General features: G+C 46.3%; 1 protein-coding gene across 3 annotated transcripts in view; it reads right to left on the reverse strand.

The window, feature by feature from the left end:
- UTP20 (UTP20 small subunit processome component) overlaps positions 1-20,250 on the reverse strand; it is a 107,626-nt gene that overhangs the window by 80,573 nt on the left and 6,803 nt on the right. For all 3 annotated transcript variants that reach the window (XM_027855762.1, XM_027855761.1, XM_027855763.1), the window contains exons 3-15: positions 18,712-18,778; positions 18,451-18,583; positions 17,164-17,352; positions 15,876-15,957; positions 13,922-14,059; positions 11,149-11,304; positions 10,459-10,605; positions 10,241-10,375; positions 8,832-8,909; positions 7,526-7,704; positions 2,305-2,460; positions 1,839-1,927; positions 794-899 (exon numbers count right to left, since the gene is read on the reverse strand). In XM_027855762.1, the coding sequence (XP_027711563.1) occupies positions 794-899; positions 1,839-1,927; positions 2,305-2,460; positions 7,526-7,704; positions 8,832-8,909; positions 10,241-10,375; positions 10,459-10,605; positions 11,149-11,304; positions 13,922-14,059; positions 15,876-15,957; positions 17,164-17,352; positions 18,451-18,583; positions 18,712-18,778 (1,655 nt within the window). The remainder of the gene's footprint in view (positions 1-793; positions 900-1,838; positions 1,928-2,304; positions 2,461-7,525; positions 7,705-8,831; positions 8,910-10,240; positions 10,376-10,458; positions 10,606-11,148; positions 11,305-13,921; positions 14,060-15,875; positions 15,958-17,163; positions 17,353-18,450; positions 18,584-18,711; positions 18,779-20,250) is intronic.

Below are 20,250 nucleotides of genomic sequence, written 5' to 3' on the forward strand. Positions count from 1 at the left end.
GCTGAAAGGGGCTTGAAATGGTACAGATGAGTAAACTGAGGCCAAGGTTACAGAGCCAGCAAGATCTGAGATGGGATTCAGATCAATGCCTTCCTTCCTGACTCCAGGCCCACAGCTCTATGCATGACACCATAAGATTCAAGGAGCACTTATTAAATGCCAACTATATACATGGCACCAGGCTACAAAGATCAAGCATAAAATAGTCCCCGTGCAGAAGGGATGCAATGGGAAAGCTTCCCCTTCGGGTTTTTTGTCTGTATTTTCTTTCACAGCATGACCCACATGGAAATGTGTTTTATACGACTACGTGTGTACAACCTATGTCAAATTGCTTGCCTTCTCAATGAGAGGGGGAGAAGAAAGAATTTGGAATTCAAAATTTGAAAAACTGTTAAAATTGTTTTTACATATAATTGTGGAAAAAAATAAAATATTAAATTAGACTTAATTTTTAAAAAAGAAAGAAAAGCATCCTTTTTAAAGATAAGCAGGGACCAGAGAACTTCTAAGGGCATCAGGAGAGCTTTCCCTTTCTCTAATTCCTTTCCCCAGAGGCTACCAGATGGCACTGTGCATACAGAACCTGACTTAGAGCTGGGAAAACCCAAGTTCAAATCCAATAATCACCGTCTGCCTCAGTTTCCTCATCCATAAAATGGGGAGGATAACAATGTCCAATGAGGATAAAATAAGATCGTATTTGTTGCTTACAAACAAATCCCTGTCGCTTCGTCAACGCTCCTTCTTTGTGTTAAACCACAGAAAAGAGCCAAGAGATGATTTTACTTACTCCAAGAGGTTCTGCACTCTTTCCACAGGAACCAACTGCAGAATTTCAGAAGACTCTTCTAAACTCAGCAGTGCATTTACTGCCTGGCACAGGACAAACAAGTCCCCTGGGGGGGGCAGAAAACAAAACTGGCTTACTCGTGAATTGAACAAACATCCCGTTCACCCTCAAAGCTAATGTCAACCTCCGGAGGAAAAAAACAACTCCAAATTTTTAAATGCACAGTGCCTAGCAGACAGGAGGTGCTTATTTAACTGCGTTCTGAAATGAAAGAAGAAAACCTATCTAAATGCCAAGACTACAAAAGAAGGAAGGGGAGGGAAAAAAGTCTGGCATATCTTACAAAGATACAGGTCCTTTTTTTGGGGGGGGGGGTTCTCCAAGCAAAGGGGGTGTCTTTTTTTAGCTTGAAGTTGGAGATAGAACACTGAGAGTGAAGTAAGAGAATTGAATTTGAATCCTGCCCCAGACTCTCCCTAGCTATGGGACCCTGGGTGAATCTCTGGACCTCTCATAATAGCACCTACCTCCCAGGGAGGACATTGTAGGGAGCAAATGAGACCACACACGTCAAGTGCTCTGAGTTCTCGTGGTAACTGTTATTGGAAAAGGAAGGGTGGGCTTGGCAAAACTAGAGTACTCTGGGAAGCTGGTTTCCTAGGAAGGAAGGTGGGATAGGTCCCTTCTGGCCTTAAATCGGTGCTTTGGGGCAAAGCTTTCCTTTTATTTTTCTAAATTCCTATGAGTTAATAGAAACAGCGCCCAATTCTTCTAATTCCCGCCAGCCTACTCAAATCTCCAGGGGGGTGTAAGTAGGGGGTGCACATATGCACACATGACGCTTAAGGAATCCGGGATTAAGTGAATGCCCTCACACAGGCACACACACACAGCATCCCTGCTCTCCCAAGTCTTCAGGACCCACTGCCCAGGCAGCATAGCCAAAAGCTCAGGTCACTGCTCCCCGGGGGGCACCCTGAGCTCTCATTGGCTTTGGACGCACACAGCAGAGGAATTTCGTAAGCAAAAGGGGAACGCCACCCACCTTTACCAACACTTCCTTCATCAATGGCTGCAAAGGAGGAGTTTATGAATCTCATGACCAGAGGCACTATGTTCTCTCTCTCCATCGGTCTGCTCGTAAGGGGGGGAGCAAGAGAAGAAACAGCATCAGTTTCAAACAACCTGTTCATTGGATGGCACTCAATCAACAGAATGTAAGCTCCCTGAGGGCAAGGACTAGTCTATTTTTGTCTCTGTATCCCCAGCACAGTGCCTGGTACACAGAAGGTGCTTAATAAATGCTTGTAGACTGCTGACCTAAGGAAGTAAAGGTCGGCACATTTAATCTTTGGTTCAAATGAAATTTCTCCTGAGAAGGGAAAGACTGAAACTTGTGATTCCATCACAGCAGGGAACTCCCAGTGAGGAAACCCCCTCTTCAGATGCAGATCGGCAACCCCTCCACACCGCTTTGCCTTCCAAAGGCCCATTGAAGGCCCCTCTCTTACCGGAGGTGAGGCAGCACCACAAGCGCAGCCCACGGACGGCAAAGGGAAACAGCCCCTGCGTTTGGTGGTAACTGGATTAGGGATAAGACGTGGCCCAACACCGGCCGCTGCTCCACCTCCCCACCTGTCCTGGTTTTCTTCTGTCTGGTACGGGGTCTGTGGGAAAAGAGACCAAGGGAATGAACGTACCTTTAAAACGGAAGGGAGAACAGCATGGCCCAGCCAAAGACATCGGCAACCCGCCCCCTCCCCAAGCCCTTCCCAGCCTCTCTTAATTGAATAAATACAATGTGATGTTTACAGACCCCGTGCTTTCTCTGCTCTGACAAGTCAACCCCCAGAAGGGACCCAAGGAACCCTCTGGTCCAAGCCCCCATTTCACAAGGTGAGAAAAGCTAAGTGCTTCTCCACGGTCACAGGAAGAAAGCATCAGAAGTGGGATCTGGACCCATGTTCCTCTCACTGCACCATCTGTTCAGTGGTGCACCCAGGAAGAGAAACTGAGGTCTCTTTTCCCAGAGGCTCAGCCCAAAGAACTCAAGGACAGACATAGCTGCTGCCCAGTCAAAGCAGCCTGGTTTGCAAATGGGAATAAGAGTTCTTTAATAACCTGGCACGGCACTAAGACTTTAGGGACACCCTGTTTAGACTCACTAGGAGAGGTCACAGGGGCACAGATTTGGGACTGGGAAAGACCCCAGATACCACCTGGTCCAACCTTTCATTTTCACAGATGAGAAGCACAGGTCAGGAGTTTAAGTGACTTTCTGAAAAAGTGTAGGAAAGCTATGAACGTAAGAATGAATGTAATGGTATCCTCTCTGTGCCAGGGCCATGGAGAGTGGGGGGAGGTCACCTGTTTTTGCATCGTTCTAAGATTTACTGACCTGTTCTCTTTTCACACAAACCCTCCTCAGTAAATACCCAAACAATGACACCCCACCCCACCAAGTACAATTCCCAAGAAAACTGTTTATCAATAATGATAGGAAGGAAAAACAAAATATACAGAAAAGCAGAGGGATACTTATACTAACTGATGCAAAGAGAAGTAGGCAGACACAGAAGAAGAAAATATTCAAGCCTCAGGATGGCAATGTAGAAGGAATTAAACTAAATGCTGTGTACTTAATAACAATCTACTTTGTCCCTGTAGAAGAGATGAGAACACACGCTTCCCTCCCCTCCTTGCAGGGGGTACTCTGGGTGCAAGGCATCACACAGACTATCAGACTCCGCTGATGTGCGGTTCAGTTTTGAAGGGATGCTTTTTTTCCCCTTTCTTTTATTCTTCATTATGGGACAGAGGGGCAGATATATTGGGGACTAAGGGTGATGTAGAAACAAAAGGCAGGGAAAAAAAATCACAAAAGCCAAAAACCAAAAGAAAATCCTTAAGAACAGATAGAAAGGGCAGATGTATCCTTGAACTCTGTTGTATGTTACTGACATTGACTGCTGCAGCTGATCGATGGCCTTTCCCTGTGGCCTCTGTTCACACTCTCGCAATAACCAGGTAAATTGTCCCGTATCTGCCTTATGTCCTCTGAACTTCACCCTGGGCCTCACTGTCACTAAAATGCAGAAATCAGCCCGAGTAAAATCTCCATCCCATCAGCCCTCCAGGAGATGAGGCTTCACGTCCTCTGGGCCAGACTGGACCATCTCCCATGCCAGTCTAAGAGAGGCTAGCTTGAATAGCATGTAATTAAGAGAACTGTAGCCATGGTGTGGAAATGAGGACCAGTACCACCCTCTTTTCACTAGAGAGATCAGGGACTATGGCCCTGCAATGTTATATACACCATCAGACTACATTGGCTGGTTTTGCTGAACTGTTTTTCTGTGTTAAAATATAGAAGGTTTGTGAGGTGGGGGCAGTATCAGACGGGATACCCAGAAATGCCTTATGACAGAAAAGCAAAAGGCATCAACAAAATCTTTAAAATAAAACAGGCTGCTTATCTCAAATAGAAGAGCACAGGATAATCAATTTTAGTGTTTGGTGGTACTATGCCCATCTTGCTGTTACAAACAGGAAGAGAAGGAAAGATAGATTCTAGAACTGGCACCAATACTGCCTTAAGACCAAAGGCCGCAGAGAAGTTTGGGATCTGAGTTCAAATCTGGGCTCTGCCATTTACTACTTCTGTAGCTGCTAACCTTCAGCTTCCTTTCCATCTGGGTTGGATTAAAGGTCTCCAGGGTTACTCCTGGTTCTAAGTCCAGCTTCCTACGAGTTCTAATTTAGGACGGCCAGAATCGGTTCCTTTGGGGCTGCTTTTTGGCGTCTGTCTTCAGGGCCAGAAAAGAAAGATGCAATGAAAAGAACCAATCAAATATGAAGAGTTCCACCCTGACAGGCCAATGTGATGGCCATGACATAATAATACTAACAACCAGCGCAGAGGTAGCACTTGATGGTTTGCAAAGCATGTTTCGAATATTAATTTAACCTGATCTTCCCAATAACCCTGGGAAGAAGGTGCTAAGATGAGCCCCATTTTATGCACGAGGAAACATGGTCAAAGAGGAGTAAGGCGATGTGGCCCCTTGTCCTGTGCCGTCTGTCCCAGGCTCTCCCACACCGCCTTCTGAAGGGACAGTCAAGAACACTCATTAACTTTTATTAACATAAGATCTCGATAAGAGTTCAAGGTACGGCAAAGGCTGCCTTCCAGCAGCTGGAGGCAGCGTGGCCCAGGCCCACGCCCAGGCTCAGAGATCTCTGTCTGACTGGTGGGGGAGTTGGTGGGACAGAGGAGCCCCCCCACCCCAGGACATCCAGCCTCCTCCAAGCCCAGGGGCACCCCCATCATAGTCAGGCCAACGTGAAGGGAAGCTTCAATCCAGCCATACAGAACTGACGCTTCCTGCATTTGGGGCCATTTGCCATTGGCTGGGTTCATGAGGCTTCCTCTTAAAATCAAAGGAGAAAAGTTCAAAAACAAGCCCCACTGGGATGGAGTAATCAATCCTGAAGAGTGTCCTGCTTTGAAAAGCTTTTCTGAAAGCGCCAACATATGCAAGGTAGAGCACGGACGGTTCTGCATTGTCTTTGGGATCCCACCACCCATCACAGCACTTGTGCAATGTTTAATTTTGGTCTGGACTTCTCTGATGTGGAAATCTTCTCTATCCATGAAAGATCAGCAATTCTTCTGTAACTCAAGGTCTTTAAAGAACTTTCTGAACACCGAGACGCCAGGTGACTTTGCCCAGGGTCCCATGGCTTGTACAGACCAGAGGCAGAATCTGAACCCAAGGTTCATAACACCCTCTACCCTCAGAGGTGCCTAAGAAATGTTGGTAGAGGGGCAGCTAGGTGACGCAGTGGATAGAGCACTGGCCCTGAAGTCAGGAGGACCTCAGTTCAAATCTGCCAAACACTTGACATTAGCTGTGTGACCCAGGGCAAGTCATTAACCCCAATTGCCTAAAAAAATAAAAAAATAAAATAAAAAAATGTTGGTAGAACTAAGCTGAAGCCACTTCTAAAAATAAAACAACAAATTCAACTATGATTTGCATAAATCCATTACTGAACACTTCACAGGGATCATTTCAGCAACAGTCCTAACTTCTCATTGGTGGGATCACCAGTTTGGGGGCAAACTTTTCACCTTGAAAAGTAAATTTGTAGCTAGGGTGCCAATTTCCACTGCTCTAAATAATCAATCATAATATAAATAATATTGCTGGTGTGGCATGGTGGAGTGCAGGGCCACTCACCATGTCATTAATGAGGGGAAAACATGCTGACTGGGGAAAAAGAGCTGATGACAAGATATTCTACTTGTCTTCTAAGTGACAAAGAAAACTTCTAAATCTCTTCACAAGATGAGCTGTCTTTAAGCCAAGACTAATTGAAAGACTAAAAATCCTCAGAGAAGAAACAATGGATGACCAATCCCTTTATGCTCAAAGTAATTACAATAAAAAAAAAAGCCTCTGTCCCCAAGTAAATATGCCAAGGTACATGATTTCCTTGTCACACTCTCCCTTCTTGGAGACAAGGCAAGGAAAACGAGCCTGTTTTAAAATCCAAACCACAAGGTCAAACTGAACATCACTGAATAGTCCAGGGATAAGAAATTTAGGAATAGAGGCAATTCTTCAAGGGCCACAGTTAATCACCCACAGCAAGTGTTGAATCTGGGGCCAGCACACTGTCCCAACAGTCTCTGCCTGAGAAATATAAAGCAGAAACTGGAAAGTAAATCAGCTTGGGGGAACCAGGGGAGTGTGGCGAGGGTGTGTGTGGATCTTAGTATAAATGACAAAAGCAGATAATAAGTCGTCGTTTGGGGGTGACCAGCTCAGGGCTTTCAGGGCCACTTTTGCTTCCCAGAGAATTCAGGTAATCAGAGAATCTAGGCAGAACCTCAAGGGATCGTCACGGAGCCCAGGGGCTCCTCACCCTTTCTGTGCCACGGATCCCGTGGGTGGTCAGTCTGATGAAACTCACAAACCCCTTTTCAGAATAATGGTTTTAAAATGAATAAGATAAAATGAACAGGATTGCCAAGAAAGCCAATTCTACTGAAATACAGTTATCAACACATTTAAAAAAAAAAAGAACACAGGTCAAGAACTACAGGTCTACTGGGACATCTATGACAAAGAGTCACCCAGCCTCTCCCTGGCGGAGGAATCTCCCCTCCTTTCCCTGGAAGGGGTGGGCATGGGGCCAGGTGCAGACACTGTCAGATGGCATCAGCTGGGGGGAGGGGAAGTTACCCCCAAATGACTATGATATAAAAACAAAAGGCATAAAGAGACACACATTCTGCTTCTGCTAATACAGAAAGGGTTCTCGATATTTCTATGTAGATGGGTCCTCTCCTCCTGTCTCTGACCTCCGTGAGTTATGGGGCTGATGGGTCAAAGGGCACCCACAGTTTTCTGACTTCTCTGGCCAAATTCTCAATGTTCTCCAGAATGGCCGGACAAATCCACAGCTCTCCCTACAGGGCTCCAATTCCACTTGAGGCCAGCCAAATTGTGGACAAGGTTTTTCTTACTCTGGACTTACAATGAGCCTCCTGGATACCCTCCCCACCTTGCTCCAAGGTCTGCTGCCAAGCAAGAATGAACATCAACTCTCTTAAGAGAAGCACAAATAACCAGATATTGAATGTAAAAGTCATGTGGCTTCTTAGAATCTTTTCATTCCCTTCCATCTTTCCCAGAGAGGTCCAGACTCCAGAGAGCTACTCACCCCACAGGCCTCGCCTTGAAAGTCAGGGGGTACTTTTCGATGGCCATGGAGCCGACGGTGGGCGGTGGGGCTTTGTTCAGAATGAGCTTCGCCAGGATGGCCAAGGCCTCATCTCTGGCAGCATCGTCATCGGCCAAGAAGCAGTTCTCAACATACTCCAAGAAAGTCGGCAGGAAAAGCTAAAAGAAACAGAGAGAAGCCCCCAAAGGGATCAGCTGGGGGACAATGCTGAGGGACATTTATCTACTTAGACTGGGGCTCAAGTTTCAACTCTGCCCTTAGCCCCAGTATGGTTGGGGCATACCCCTCTGCACCTCAGTTTCCTCCTCCATAAAATGAGTGGGTTGGCCGAGAGGCCCTCTAAGGTCTTTCTCAATGACTGAACTATGATCCTATCACCATTTCCATACCATGCTAGCTAAACACCCAAAGGAATTCAGAAAACTCAGGCTATCACTCCTACGCCTTCCCCACTGGGACCCTGGACACAGCCCCTGGAACCACCCTGGCCTCTGACAGTCCAGAACCAGGCCTTCCCCAGGCTTCCCAGCCCCTCCCTGCTTTATAGGACCCTTTATGTGCTGGCTTCCCCCTTTAAAACTGAAGTAACCGAGGGCAAGGGCTGCCCTGCTTGTATTCGTATTCCTAGCATTTAGGATAGTGCCTGGAACATGGGATCTATCTAAAAAGACCTGCTTTTAATAACTGTCCGCTGGTGAATCACCTTTACCTGCTCTGCAAGGTACTTAGTGCCTCAGCTATGGATTAGGCACAGAGCCCAGCATATAGCAGGCCCTTAATAAATGCCCAGTGTTTGACTGACTAAATGAGAGAAGGCCTGGTAAACAGCAAAGGACAGAAGGATGGACATGGGCAGGGACAGCCGGACTGTCAGAAACCAGCCTAATAAGGCCCTCTTCTTCCCACCACATGCCTTGACCCCGCCCTGCCTGGGAACCACGAGCACAATTAGAGGCTGAGCAGAGGCCATCCACAAGGCAGGCTGGGGGAAGTTGAGGCCACCATTCAGCCTAACACACCGTGAACACCCCTGGTGCACACAGCAGAGGCGCTTCGCCCTGTTTGTGCCTGGGACCCCTCAGGCACTCAGTCCACTGAAGCCTATGCACTCCTTCTCAAAATAACATTTAAATGCATATGAAAACACAAAAGGTTTGCAAAGGAAACCCAACATGAGTGAAAAATAAAGGTGTCTTTTTTTTCCATCCAAGTTCATGGGCCCCAGAAACTGTGTCTATGGACCCCAGGTTAAGAACACCTGCTCTAAACTTTATACTTGGCTTACCTGTTCAAACTGTTTCATAGCAAACATCCCTCTGGAGAAATCAAAAATCAAACGCCTTTCAAATCCACTTTCAAAAGTCTGTGGAACATAAATAGAGAATTAGAGGTATGAACCAAAGTGCCCAGGGCACGCTCCCATGAATGACAACAGTAGAGGTGGCATGCACTCTGCCTGGTTCATCCAGGTGACTGATGACCAGATCCCACAGGAGAGTGGAAAGAACTGGTCAAAGGATGCAGGGTTCAAATCCCAGCCCTGCCAAAAAGTCTCTGTGTGACCCCTGAAAAGTGGTTTCTCCAGCCTGGCCCCAGGTCCTCATCTAACAGATGAGGGGGGTTAATTAGATGGTCTGTGAGGTCCCTTCTGGCCTTCAGTCTCTGACCTGTGATGGCAGATGAAGGAGAGCCATCTGCAGATGCCACAAAAGGGACTCTATGGCCAACAGTTCTTAGGGGATCACTAGTCCCCCATCCCCAGCAGGCAGTCTGGAGAAGCCTATGCGAACCCTTCTCAAAATCACACGCTTAAATGCATAAAACAAAACACAGGGGATTCCACAGGAAACCAACTGTACTGAAATCAAATTGTCCACAGACCCCAGGTCAGGAACCTGGGTTGTATGCTACTGGATATCCCCCTAGAGCCAGAGAAAGGCCCACGTACAAAACCATAGGCTCTGAGCCTCGAGACGGGACCAGGTGCCAGAGTCCTGCTCCTTTGGCCAGATTTTGCCGCAGCTGGCTTCCCAGGTGCTTATGCTTAAGCAACTTCATTAGCGAAGGGCTGGAGAAGATTCAGGCTGAGTCAGAAAAGGGTAGGTGGGAGGGGGCACTACTGTGAACTCTAGAAAATGAGAGGAGATAGCCTGAGCAGAGGGGGCCTGACTGCCTGGCTGTCCTCTGTCAATGCCATCAGGTCAGCCCACAGCCCTGGGGGCCACCCTCCACCCCAGCCAGCCGTAGTCTAAGCAAAAGGTGGGGACAGCACCGCTGTTGGGCTCAGGGAGACCTGCTAGGTCGTGGCCCTGCACAAGTGACCCGACCTCTCAGAGCCGCAAGAAGCGCTCTCAGGCTGTAAGCTACAGAAGGAGAGCCCATCTCCACTAACAGAGAACATCCCCACAGATGAGATCACACCCACATCTCCCTCCCCACCAACAAAAGCAGCTGGATCCATGGTACCCATCTGGGACACTGTATACTAGGCGATACAAGTGGTATGTGAGTCGTTCATAATGTCTCCCATGGTACAAAGGGCACCAACTCTGGAGTCAGAGGACTTGGGTTAAAATCCTCAGGTCCCTCATTTGCAAGACAAGGGGCGCCTCAGCTCCTAGTCAGCGATTGAGCCCCCCGGGGAAACCCCTCAGGTCTCTGCCAGGCTCTGGCCCAGACTCCCTGGCCCATTACCTTTTCCACAGCTTTCCGGATGAGGGTCTCTGGCAAGGAAACATTTTCCCCCAAGACTAATGCAGAAATCACCTCAAGGAGGGTCTTACGGCAAGATGTGGAGAGACCAGGGATGTCGAATGTTTGCAATATTATCTGTAAGACCAGAGAACAGATTAGACCGACCCTCGGTGCCCCTGATGGCTCATCCACGGACGGGACAAGGGCTGGAGACTCACCGTACACACTGCTTCGGGCTGTGCCACTTTGGAGCCACTGGCATGTCTCACGAGGATGAGGTAGGGCTGCAGCAGCCTTTCCATTTGGTCTGAACCACCTGGGCCGCGAGGCTTGAACATTTTGTCCTGGAGCTCCAGGAGTGATTCCTGCCAAGAAGAGCGAAGGACGAGGGCTGGCAGGGAGCTCCCCATTGGCCGCAGGCTCTCTGCTTAGGTACTCTGCAGTCCTGCACTTAGCACGAGCCTTGGCACAGAGCAGGTACTTAATAAATGTTTATCAGCTGATTATTGATTGAGACACCCTCAAAACAGCCCTGTTTGCAAAGTGTTTGGCTTTAGAAAAATAAGATTTATTTAACAAGAGTCAGCGTGACCGATAAAAACTGCTACTATCTAAGGAAACAATAACTCAGTCATCAGTTGTGCAGAATCATGTTTCTGTCTGGCCCTGTGATTTCACTGAACGGGAAGCTCCTGATGAGGAGATTCCCTCCACCAATGCTGACCTCAGCACCTGCCTGAAATTTATAGTCTTATAGCAAGCTGTCTGGGATGAATGACTTGTGCAAGGTCAAAAAGCAATGTGTCAGTGGCATGACTCAAACCCAGGTCCAAGGCCAGCTCTCTATCCTATGCTACGTCTCCTCAAATAGTGATACGTCACAGAATTCCTCTAAACCAAAGACTTACCTGCAAACATTCCCAAAACACTCCAAAATGGTCCTTGTAGACATAGGCAGCTGAAGACTTTACCATCTGCCTGACAGCTTCGGCCACCAGGTCCCACGGCAGCTGGGCTTTGGTCTCAGTAACTGGGCCGAGCTTCCTTAGAATTACCTTGATGACCTGGGGAAAGCCAAGAGGGAGGTTACATTAATACTTTAGCCCTTGTTTCCAAAGTTTGTGTAATGATAGCTTATAATAGGTAACATTCATCAGCACTTTAAGGCTAGTAAAGCCATCCACAAATATCTCATCTTAATCCTGGGAGAGGTGCTATTATGCCCATTTTACAGATGAGGGAACTGAAGCAGACAGAACTGTCTGTGCCCAGAATCACATAGCGAAAGAGAGTTTGAGGCTGGACTTGCACTCAGGTCCTCCTGATTCCAGGCCCAGTGCTCCATCCACTGAGCCACCAGCTGCCCGCTTACAGCTGCTATTGGTCGTGTCTGGGTCTTCAGGACACCCTGGACCACAGCACGCCAGGCTCTCCCATCCTCCACCGTCTCCCGAAGTTGTCCAAGCTCATCTCTCCATCTCATCCTCTGCCGTCCCCTTTTCCTTTTGCCTTCCATCTTTCCCGGCATCAGGGTCTTTTTCCATTTCTTCTCCCTCTGTTTGCCAGGAAGTGATGGCAGCAGTTACCAAGATCTTAGGTTTTTTGGAAGTAAGGCTTCAAGCCACACTCCAAACATGATTGAAAGTGTTTCAGCTTTGATGTTCATGTTTAAGGAACAGACAAAGCAGTTTTTATATTATTTATCTCATTTACCCTCATGCAGGGAATTTGCAATGTGGGTTTGGTTTTTTTTTTTTTACATGAGGCAACTGGGGTTAAGTAACTTGCCCAGGGTCACACAGCTAGTGAGTGTTGTGTCTGAGGTCACATCTGAACTCAAGTCCTCCTGACTCTAGGGCCAGTGCTCTATCCAATGCACCACCTAGCTGCCCTGACAAAGCAGTTTTTAGAGGAACAGAATAAACAGATTTTAGAGGAACAAAATAAGTTTTAGAGGAACAGACAAAGCAGGTTTTTAGAAGATAAAATACATTTTAGAAATCAGACGCCTGAGGTACACAAAAAGTCATATGTGAATTGCTCATAAAAAGGAGACTGAGAGGCGAAGTGGTGAAAAGGCCAACTGCGGAGTCAGAGAGACCTGGGTTCCAGCCCTACCCCGACCTCTGGCAGACCCTGGCTGTGTGACCCTGGGCAAGTCACTGACCCTCCTGGTGACCCCACCAAACCCTCCAACACTGTGAGTTTCAGAGAAGGTATTGATCTGCATCAGTGAAGAAGCATCCTCATCAGGAGCTCCCAACATTCATGAAATCACACATCTGGTTCCGTGAATGAATGGATAGATGGATGGGTGAACACATGGGTGAATACACGGGAAGAATTTTTGGTTTTATCATAAAACTACCTATGCCACCTTACAACTGTTTCTGCTCAACTCTTCAGCCAGAACATCACCTCAGAATCTGGTCGCTCTCTCTCCCACCACCTCCAAGAGATTCCCTCAATTAACCTCTTATTAACCTCAATTAACCGCGCGCAGCATTTTGGGAGTTTGTGATGGAGCCTGGCCCTGTGGTTTCAAAGGTGGACACAGAACTCCTCACACCACTGACACAAATCAGCAATCTGTCCATAATCTGTCGTCTTGGGGAATTGCATGTGGCACCGATGGACCTAATGACAGCCAGCAATGGAGTCAAGATTCAAAATCAGGTCCTCCTGACTCCAAGGCTGACCTTCTATCCCTACACCAGCAGCATCAAACTCAAAGAGAAATGGATCCCTGCAGGCCCTATACCGACTTAGAAAACCACAAATTAACAATACCTATATTCTACTGTATTTTAATTTATGTTGTCAAACTTTTCCCTATTGCCTTTCAATCTGATGGGCTGCACTATGGAGCAAAGATCTATCGTCTACAGCAAAGCTACTGAGCAGCTTTGGGGGTGGGGGGGCACATAGGGGCAGGGACTGACACAACGAACATTCTTCTGATCTAGGCAAAGCCTGTGGACCATAGTGGACCCCGGCTGCTGAGAATAGGTCTTCTGGAGTCAGGCTGGAAGAGAATGAAGCCCAAAGTGTGTGTGTGGGGGGTGGGGGGTAGCATAAATGTCAACTAAGGCAAAGTAAACCAACAAACATCTTAAAGCAACACTGAGAAGTCCTTTGGAGACAGGGCTCAGGAGGACAAGGAAAGACCCATGTTAGACCCTTTGCTTTTCCTCCTTCCCATTTCTCAGATTCTTCCAGCCACCACATCCTTAGTCCCCTCTCTTTCCAAAACTGATTTCTGGATCAAGAATCATTTCTCAGTTCCCTTTCCTTAAGTCTAGTAGGGAGCCAACAAATCTGAAGCAGAAATCTTTTTATCTCTTTGCGGGAACGAATGGGGGAATTCCAGAAGGCATGCTCTTTGGGATTTTGGGCAAAGAGCCAAAACAAACATTTCTTTAGAAAAAAGAGGAAAAAAGGATCCAACCGATAGGGAGGCCAAAGGTGAAAGCTGGGGAGAATTCCCAGAGCAAGCAATTGAAGTGATTACCCCAGAATGGTATCAGGAACGACAGGAACAGACCCAAGAAGCCGGGGGTATAATAACCACGCACAACTCCCTCCCCAGATCACCTCTCCTCTCACTGCCCCCCACCACCCCCAAGTCATTCTTTACTTCCTTTCATTCCTCCATCCAACCCCTTCCCCTCCCTTATTTACCTTGGATGCACAGGAATGGAACATATTTCTGACTCCTTTGCACATTTCAAAAAGTAACTGTCCAACACCTTCCACTTTTGTGGGATGTTTGCCAAGGTCAAGAAACATTAAATTAAACAGGCAGTCTTGATCCAAAACCTACGGAAAAATCCCAGAAGAATGTCATTCACAGCTTTTAAAATGTGTAACGTATAACCAATCATCTTATTTGCTTTCTGTTTATTTGTAAACTGTTACAGGTATATTTAATGCAGGAAAAAAACATTTAAAGGTAATAAAAATCATCTCAAACTGCTATAACTAAGTATACATACCCTGTATAAACACTGGTCAAAAGATCTGTGACCTAAACATTAACTCATCATATAAGGTAATACTCTGCCTCTCAAAAGAAATTACACTGACTCACCCTTACATATGGTTTACAAACTACAATGAGGAGAAACACACCTACTATTTTACTCTTTCATTACAAAGCACCACAAACACTAACATTACTAACCAGCAAATGAGCTCATGTCTATCATCACCTGTCACAGTCACTACAAATCTCCTTATCTCACAATCAATCAATAAGCACTGATTAAGTGTTCACTACATGGTACAAGCTGTTCTAAGGACTCAGGATACAAATACAGTCCAGGAAACCATCCCTTCTCTCCAGGAGCTGAAGCTCTGTCCCCTGCAGCCCACCACCCACGCCCACTGGCGAGGCCCAGCCCAGAACTGGATGTCAGAGCTTTCCTGTTCCTCCCACTCCCCCTATTCAGCGCCCATGCATGTGCCATCTTCCCCAAGAGAATCTAAGTCTGAAGGGAGGGACTCACTTTCTTTTTGCTTCTATTTGTACTCTTGGCACTTAGCACAGAGCCTGGCACATAGTAAATGCCTAACAAATGCTCCATCTATCCAGCGAGTGAGCTATCAAAAGGACTATATATGACTTAAATCAAAAGCAGCCTTTCATAAATACACGAAAAAAATGCTTAATATAACCGTGGAGAAGCATGAACAGAAAACCCAAATGGTGTTACTGCATTAATAAGAAACATGAACTAAGCCCTATGGGAAATTCAACTGAATTCTGAGGGACAAATATTTACTAAGCATCTATAACATGCCAGTTCATGTGCTAGGCTGAGGATTCAAAGACAGAATAAAAGGCTCTCTGCTGCACTGGCTCCTGTTCTGCTGGGGCAGGAGCTCTCTACCTGCTGTCTATCACCTTGTTATTTAATATTCTGACAACTGTGTTTCAGTCACTGGTTTCCTTGGTAGTCTTACACATTTTATTTATGTATCTGAAAACATGATTGCGAGAAGGGATCCAGAGGCTTTCCCAGAGTGACAGCCAGAGGAGTCCAGGACCCACATAGAAAGGGGAATGAGGTACCTCCCCCCTGCATTAGGGAGCATAACACCCACCCGGAGAGATAAGGACACAAGGTGACTGCAGAGGGAAGGAGACATAAGGACCAAAGGTAGACTGGAAGATGCTGACAGACAGGGGCTATCTGTGTTTGCATCCCCATAGACTGGTGGGTGCCCTGTACACACCGCAGGTACCTGTGATCTCATCCATGAGGGCATTCTCTCCAACAATGCCTGCCTGTGGTTTCTCTCCTCCATGCCCTCCTCTCTACCTGCCCTGCGGGCTGGGGCCTTCCTCCTGTTCTCTTTACATGCCTAGAGATCAATGGAGAACACTGCTGCCCCATCAACCCCTCGCTCTTGCTCTCTGCCCAGTCTAAGTTTTCCCCTGGTCAACGGCAGCTGTTTCTGCTAAGTCAGTCCTCTTCTGCACGTGACGTGTTGCAGCCTGCCCATGCCTGTGTGGAGTTGAACTGAATCGAGAGTAAGGACAGGTTACAGAAACTGCTTCTATTCTGCAAAGGCTACTCTACTCTAGGAATAAGCAATTTCATAGACACTTTCAAGAAAATACAGGGCTTACCTTTCTCATCAAAAATGTAAAGCTTTCCGCTGCAAAATTCCTTATATGTAGTTTGTGGTGAGCCAGGAGTGTACTGTATAAACTGGAAGGGAAGTGGGAGACATTCAATAACCAGGAGCCTATTCAATACACCAGGCACTGCGTCAACAGTCACCTAACACCCAGAGGCTCCCAACGAGGGGGCTTTTTTATCCATCTCATAGGTGACTTTGCACAGCCCTCCCTCACTCAAATCAAACTTTGCTTCAAGTCATGTCATTATCTCCCTGATGTCATGGTCCTCTCTGACAACGAAGGACAAACCACACACAAATATTGGGGATACCAGAAATACACATGTTCAGTCATGGGAGAAAAGTGAGAAAACCAAGCACTCAGAAAATCAATGTCACAGAATCTCATGAAGGTTTCGTTAAGGAATTTTTTTGAATTCCTCCCTGGCTATGTCCAGGAGGCAAGGAGTGCTGGAAGCCCTTGGTGTGTGTTGGCCTGCTGTAGATTCCATGTCCGTTGGGTCTACTGTCCCTGCTTGCAGGTGAAGGTCTAATGGAGAAAGCTACGACCCCTGTGAGCTCGGAAAGGTCAGAATACTGAGTCCAGGAGCTGGGATCCACGTTGGGATGTGGGCAAAGTGCCAGGGGAGGCAGCAGCCTCAGCCCCTGAGGACAGAGACTCGTTCAGCAATGGCCCGGAAGTGAACCTGGTGGGCTGAATGTCTTACAGCAAATGCTCTAAGTGTCCTCCCTTTCCCCAAGGACTGAGGGTGACCCTGATCCCATTCTCTAGTTCAAGAGAAAGCTGTTTGTAATTATCTCGATATCTCTGTGTATAACTACATATCTTTGCTTTGTAGTACATCTATATAATCAATATCCTTTTATAAAAGCTAATTCTTAGTGATTAAATCAAAGTGGGGTGCTAATCACTGGCAGTTAACGCTGGGGAGAACACAGCGGAATGAAGGTTCAAGCCAACAGCACTGAGAAGTGACACCCCCAACCTCTCAGGGAATACCCTCAGAACACGGAGGGGAAAAGAGCCTAGTTTAGCAGCTCAATCTGACCAGGAGCATGAGAGTTGTGATGAGGACCCTCAGAGCTTATAGGGCAACATCAGAATTTAGAAGAATTGGCTGGGTTTGTTTTTTTTTTTTTAAATTTATAGCAAAATGTACTGTTACGTGCTGAAAGGGAGAATAGGGGAGATTTGAACAGTTAATTAAGGGAGGTAAGAGGCAATAAAGCTAAAAAGGTAGCCTGGGGACAGACAAAACAAAAGAAAAAGTTACCTGTATATATTTGGCATGTCCTTGACCATAAGTTTCCATAGATATTTGTAAAGGTAAGAGAGGGAGGTAAAAGCCCACTCCAACAACTCAGTGTCCTGGGTCTCTAGAATCGCTGTGATGGCCAGGAAAAAATCTTTAAAATTTGGATAGAAGTCAGTTTGAAGATCCCGAGCCAACTGAACAACCAGGCTGCATGAGAAATAACCAAAAGGCATTAATGATGTCCAAAGACTAAGACTCCAAGTATCTCCCAGTATCTGGAGCATAAGCAGAAGGGCGAGAGGGGATGTGGGATGGCCTCAAGGTCAGAAAGACCTGGGTCTGTGACCCCTGGCACGTCACTAACCTCTCAGGGTTCTAAGAAACTAAGACTATGAATCACAGAGATAAACAGATTTGCCTTGGTAGAGGCAAATCTGACCTCATTTCCTTATTTCCATGAAAACTGCAGGTCTGATCCCCCCCACCCCCCGCCTTTGTGGCCCAGAAAAATAAAGTTAAAAGGGGAAGGGGGAAGAGAAAGACAATGTTGGTTCACAGAATGTGAAAATGTCTTTCAAATATCAAAGCACTTACAAATTAGTGCTTAATCAGACATTAAAAAAATTCCTTCTGTCATTAGAGCCTCACAAAGAAATAATTAAACAATGGATCAGACAAGGGCTGCTTTTTCTATCAACCTCAACAGAAATATTATTAATCCAGTAATTTTATCACACAAAACTAGGAGGAGTTGGAGGGATTTTTAAAGCTCTCTCTCCTCCCACACACACACACACACACACACACACACACACACACACACAGAGCTATGTTATAATGTACTGCATATAAAATAAATGTAATTATGATATAAATATATATGTTCAGCACTGCAGTATGTCAATGCTTCACATAAATGACATCTATTTTAACACTCAAATAGCATATGTTAAAGTGCAGATCCTTCTTGTTTGTGACTCATAAACCACTGATAATTCTGTCATACTTCAAGGATCTGTGATTTTGTAGGTCAGAGGATCACAGAGGGCCTGTGGCACCCACTAGTACATTGGCACAGCCTTTCAGAACCCCCAGTCAGCTCGAAGACCTGAGGAAGGCCAACTGAGCGGAAGGACGTTGTCCTAAGTCACCATGTCCCCGTCCATCACCATCAGAGGCAGCGCCTACTTCACAAAGCAGGCCTTCCCAAGGGGGAGGGGAGTCCCCTCACGCTCCAGGGGGACGGCCTCTTTCTCGAACGGGCAGTCACACTACGGGGCCTTCGCCCAAGGGCCTGCGACTTACTCCAAAAGCGGCTGGTAGGCCAGGCTGTGCTTGATCTGCAGGTGGGTCTTCAAGCTCAGGACAATCTCACTCTGATGGTAAACCAGCTGATTGAACGACTGACATTTGCCGACAACTTCTTTGTAAAATTTTCCTAAAAAGAGGGAGAGGGGAAGAAATGACTCTCGTTATTATATAGTAATACAGAAGTCTATTGGTTAACAGAGAAAACACCCAATATCACAACTGGTGAATATATTAGTAAACTTTAACAGGACATACCAAAATGCTCTGTGAGGTTCAATTCTCTCCATTTCTGTAGTCCTTCATAAAAGTAGGTTTCCACCTCCTATAAAACCAACACACTGCATTAGTTAACAAGCCAAGGGAAAACCCTCTGATCAAAACACAAGCATGTTTCTCCTGGCTCCTCTCATTAGTTCTAATTCTTCTTTAACATCATGACTAATGTGAAAATATGCTTAATATGAATGTGTAAGTAGAGCTTATATCAGATGGCATACAGTCTTGGGAAGAGGGGAGGAGAGGGAAGGGGAGAAAATTTAAAACTCAAAATCTGATGGAAGTGAATGGTGAAAACTAAAAATTAATTAATTTAAAAATACTTATTGAAAGAGGAAAAAAACACAAGGACAGTTAGTGATATAACAAAATATAAAACAAGTATGAATTGAAAGGGATTTACACCTTAGGCAAGTTTTTCAAAATTGCAAATTCCTTTTTTGTTTATTTTAAAAATACAAAACTGGCTGTTCAGGAAAACTTTAGAGCAGCTAAGTATCATGAGTTACTATTATCTTTGTACTGAAATTTAATCCATATAATACTTTCGTTGGTATAATTCAATTTTAATAAAAATTCCCCAGTCAACCTCTTTCCTATCTACTGGTTCTTTCTCTACTGCTTTCAAATATGCCCAAAGCTGTTCCATTCTTGAAAAACCCTCACTAGATCCTTCTGTCCCCTCAAATGATCATCCTCTTTCTTCCTTTTCTCAGCCAAACTACTCATCGCCTACACTTCCTCTCATTCATTCCTGACCCATCCCTCCACTGAAACCGTTCTATCCAAAGTTACTAATGATTTCTTAACTGCCAAATCCGATGGTTTGCTCTCAGTCCTCATCCATCTCTCTCTTCCCCCCCCCCATCAGCTCCCATGGGTTTAACTATCATCCCTATGCAGATGATGTAGACAATTATGGGACTTCCCACCATGACCACCACCTCCAGGGAAGTCAAGCTGCCCAGCTCCCATACACCAATACACTAAAATTTGCCCCACACCCAACCATGATCACAAAATCCAATGAGCAAGTCTAGTAAGGCACTTCTGTCACTACAGACCTGTTCAGAAAGTCAGCCAGGCCCCCCAGCCAGCAAAGCCAGTGCAGGATAACCTCCCAGCACCACCACAGACTGGACATATGCAGCCTGTAAGTATTTAGGTCCTGAGACAGCAAGGGTAGAGGGCTCCCCTGAGAAAGCCCCAGGCTGAAGACCTTGCAAGCCCACAAGGGGCTCGGCAGCCCTCAGACCAGAACAGCCCAGGCCAGGGGCTCTGAGGTCCCCAATGCTCTGTTCTGAGACATGCCAAACCTTAACAATCCACAGGATCCAAACCATAGGATATGGAGGCCAATCAATCAGTCAGTCAGTCAATAAACATTTATTAAGTGCCTGCTATGTGCTAAACACTGTGCTAAGCTCCAGGGATACAAAAGGGCCAAAGATAGCCCCAGCTACAGTTCACAATCTAACGGGCAGGCAGTACTAAGAACCCAAGGGATCCAAGAGAAGA

The sequence above is a fragment of the Vombatus ursinus genome, unplaced genomic scaffold (assembly GCF_900497805.2).
Source record: "Vombatus ursinus unplaced genomic scaffold, bare-nosed wombat genome assembly UNPS02011334.1, whole genome shotgun sequence".
NCBI classification, from domain to species: domain Eukaryota; kingdom Metazoa; phylum Chordata; class Mammalia; order Diprotodontia; family Vombatidae; genus Vombatus; species Vombatus ursinus.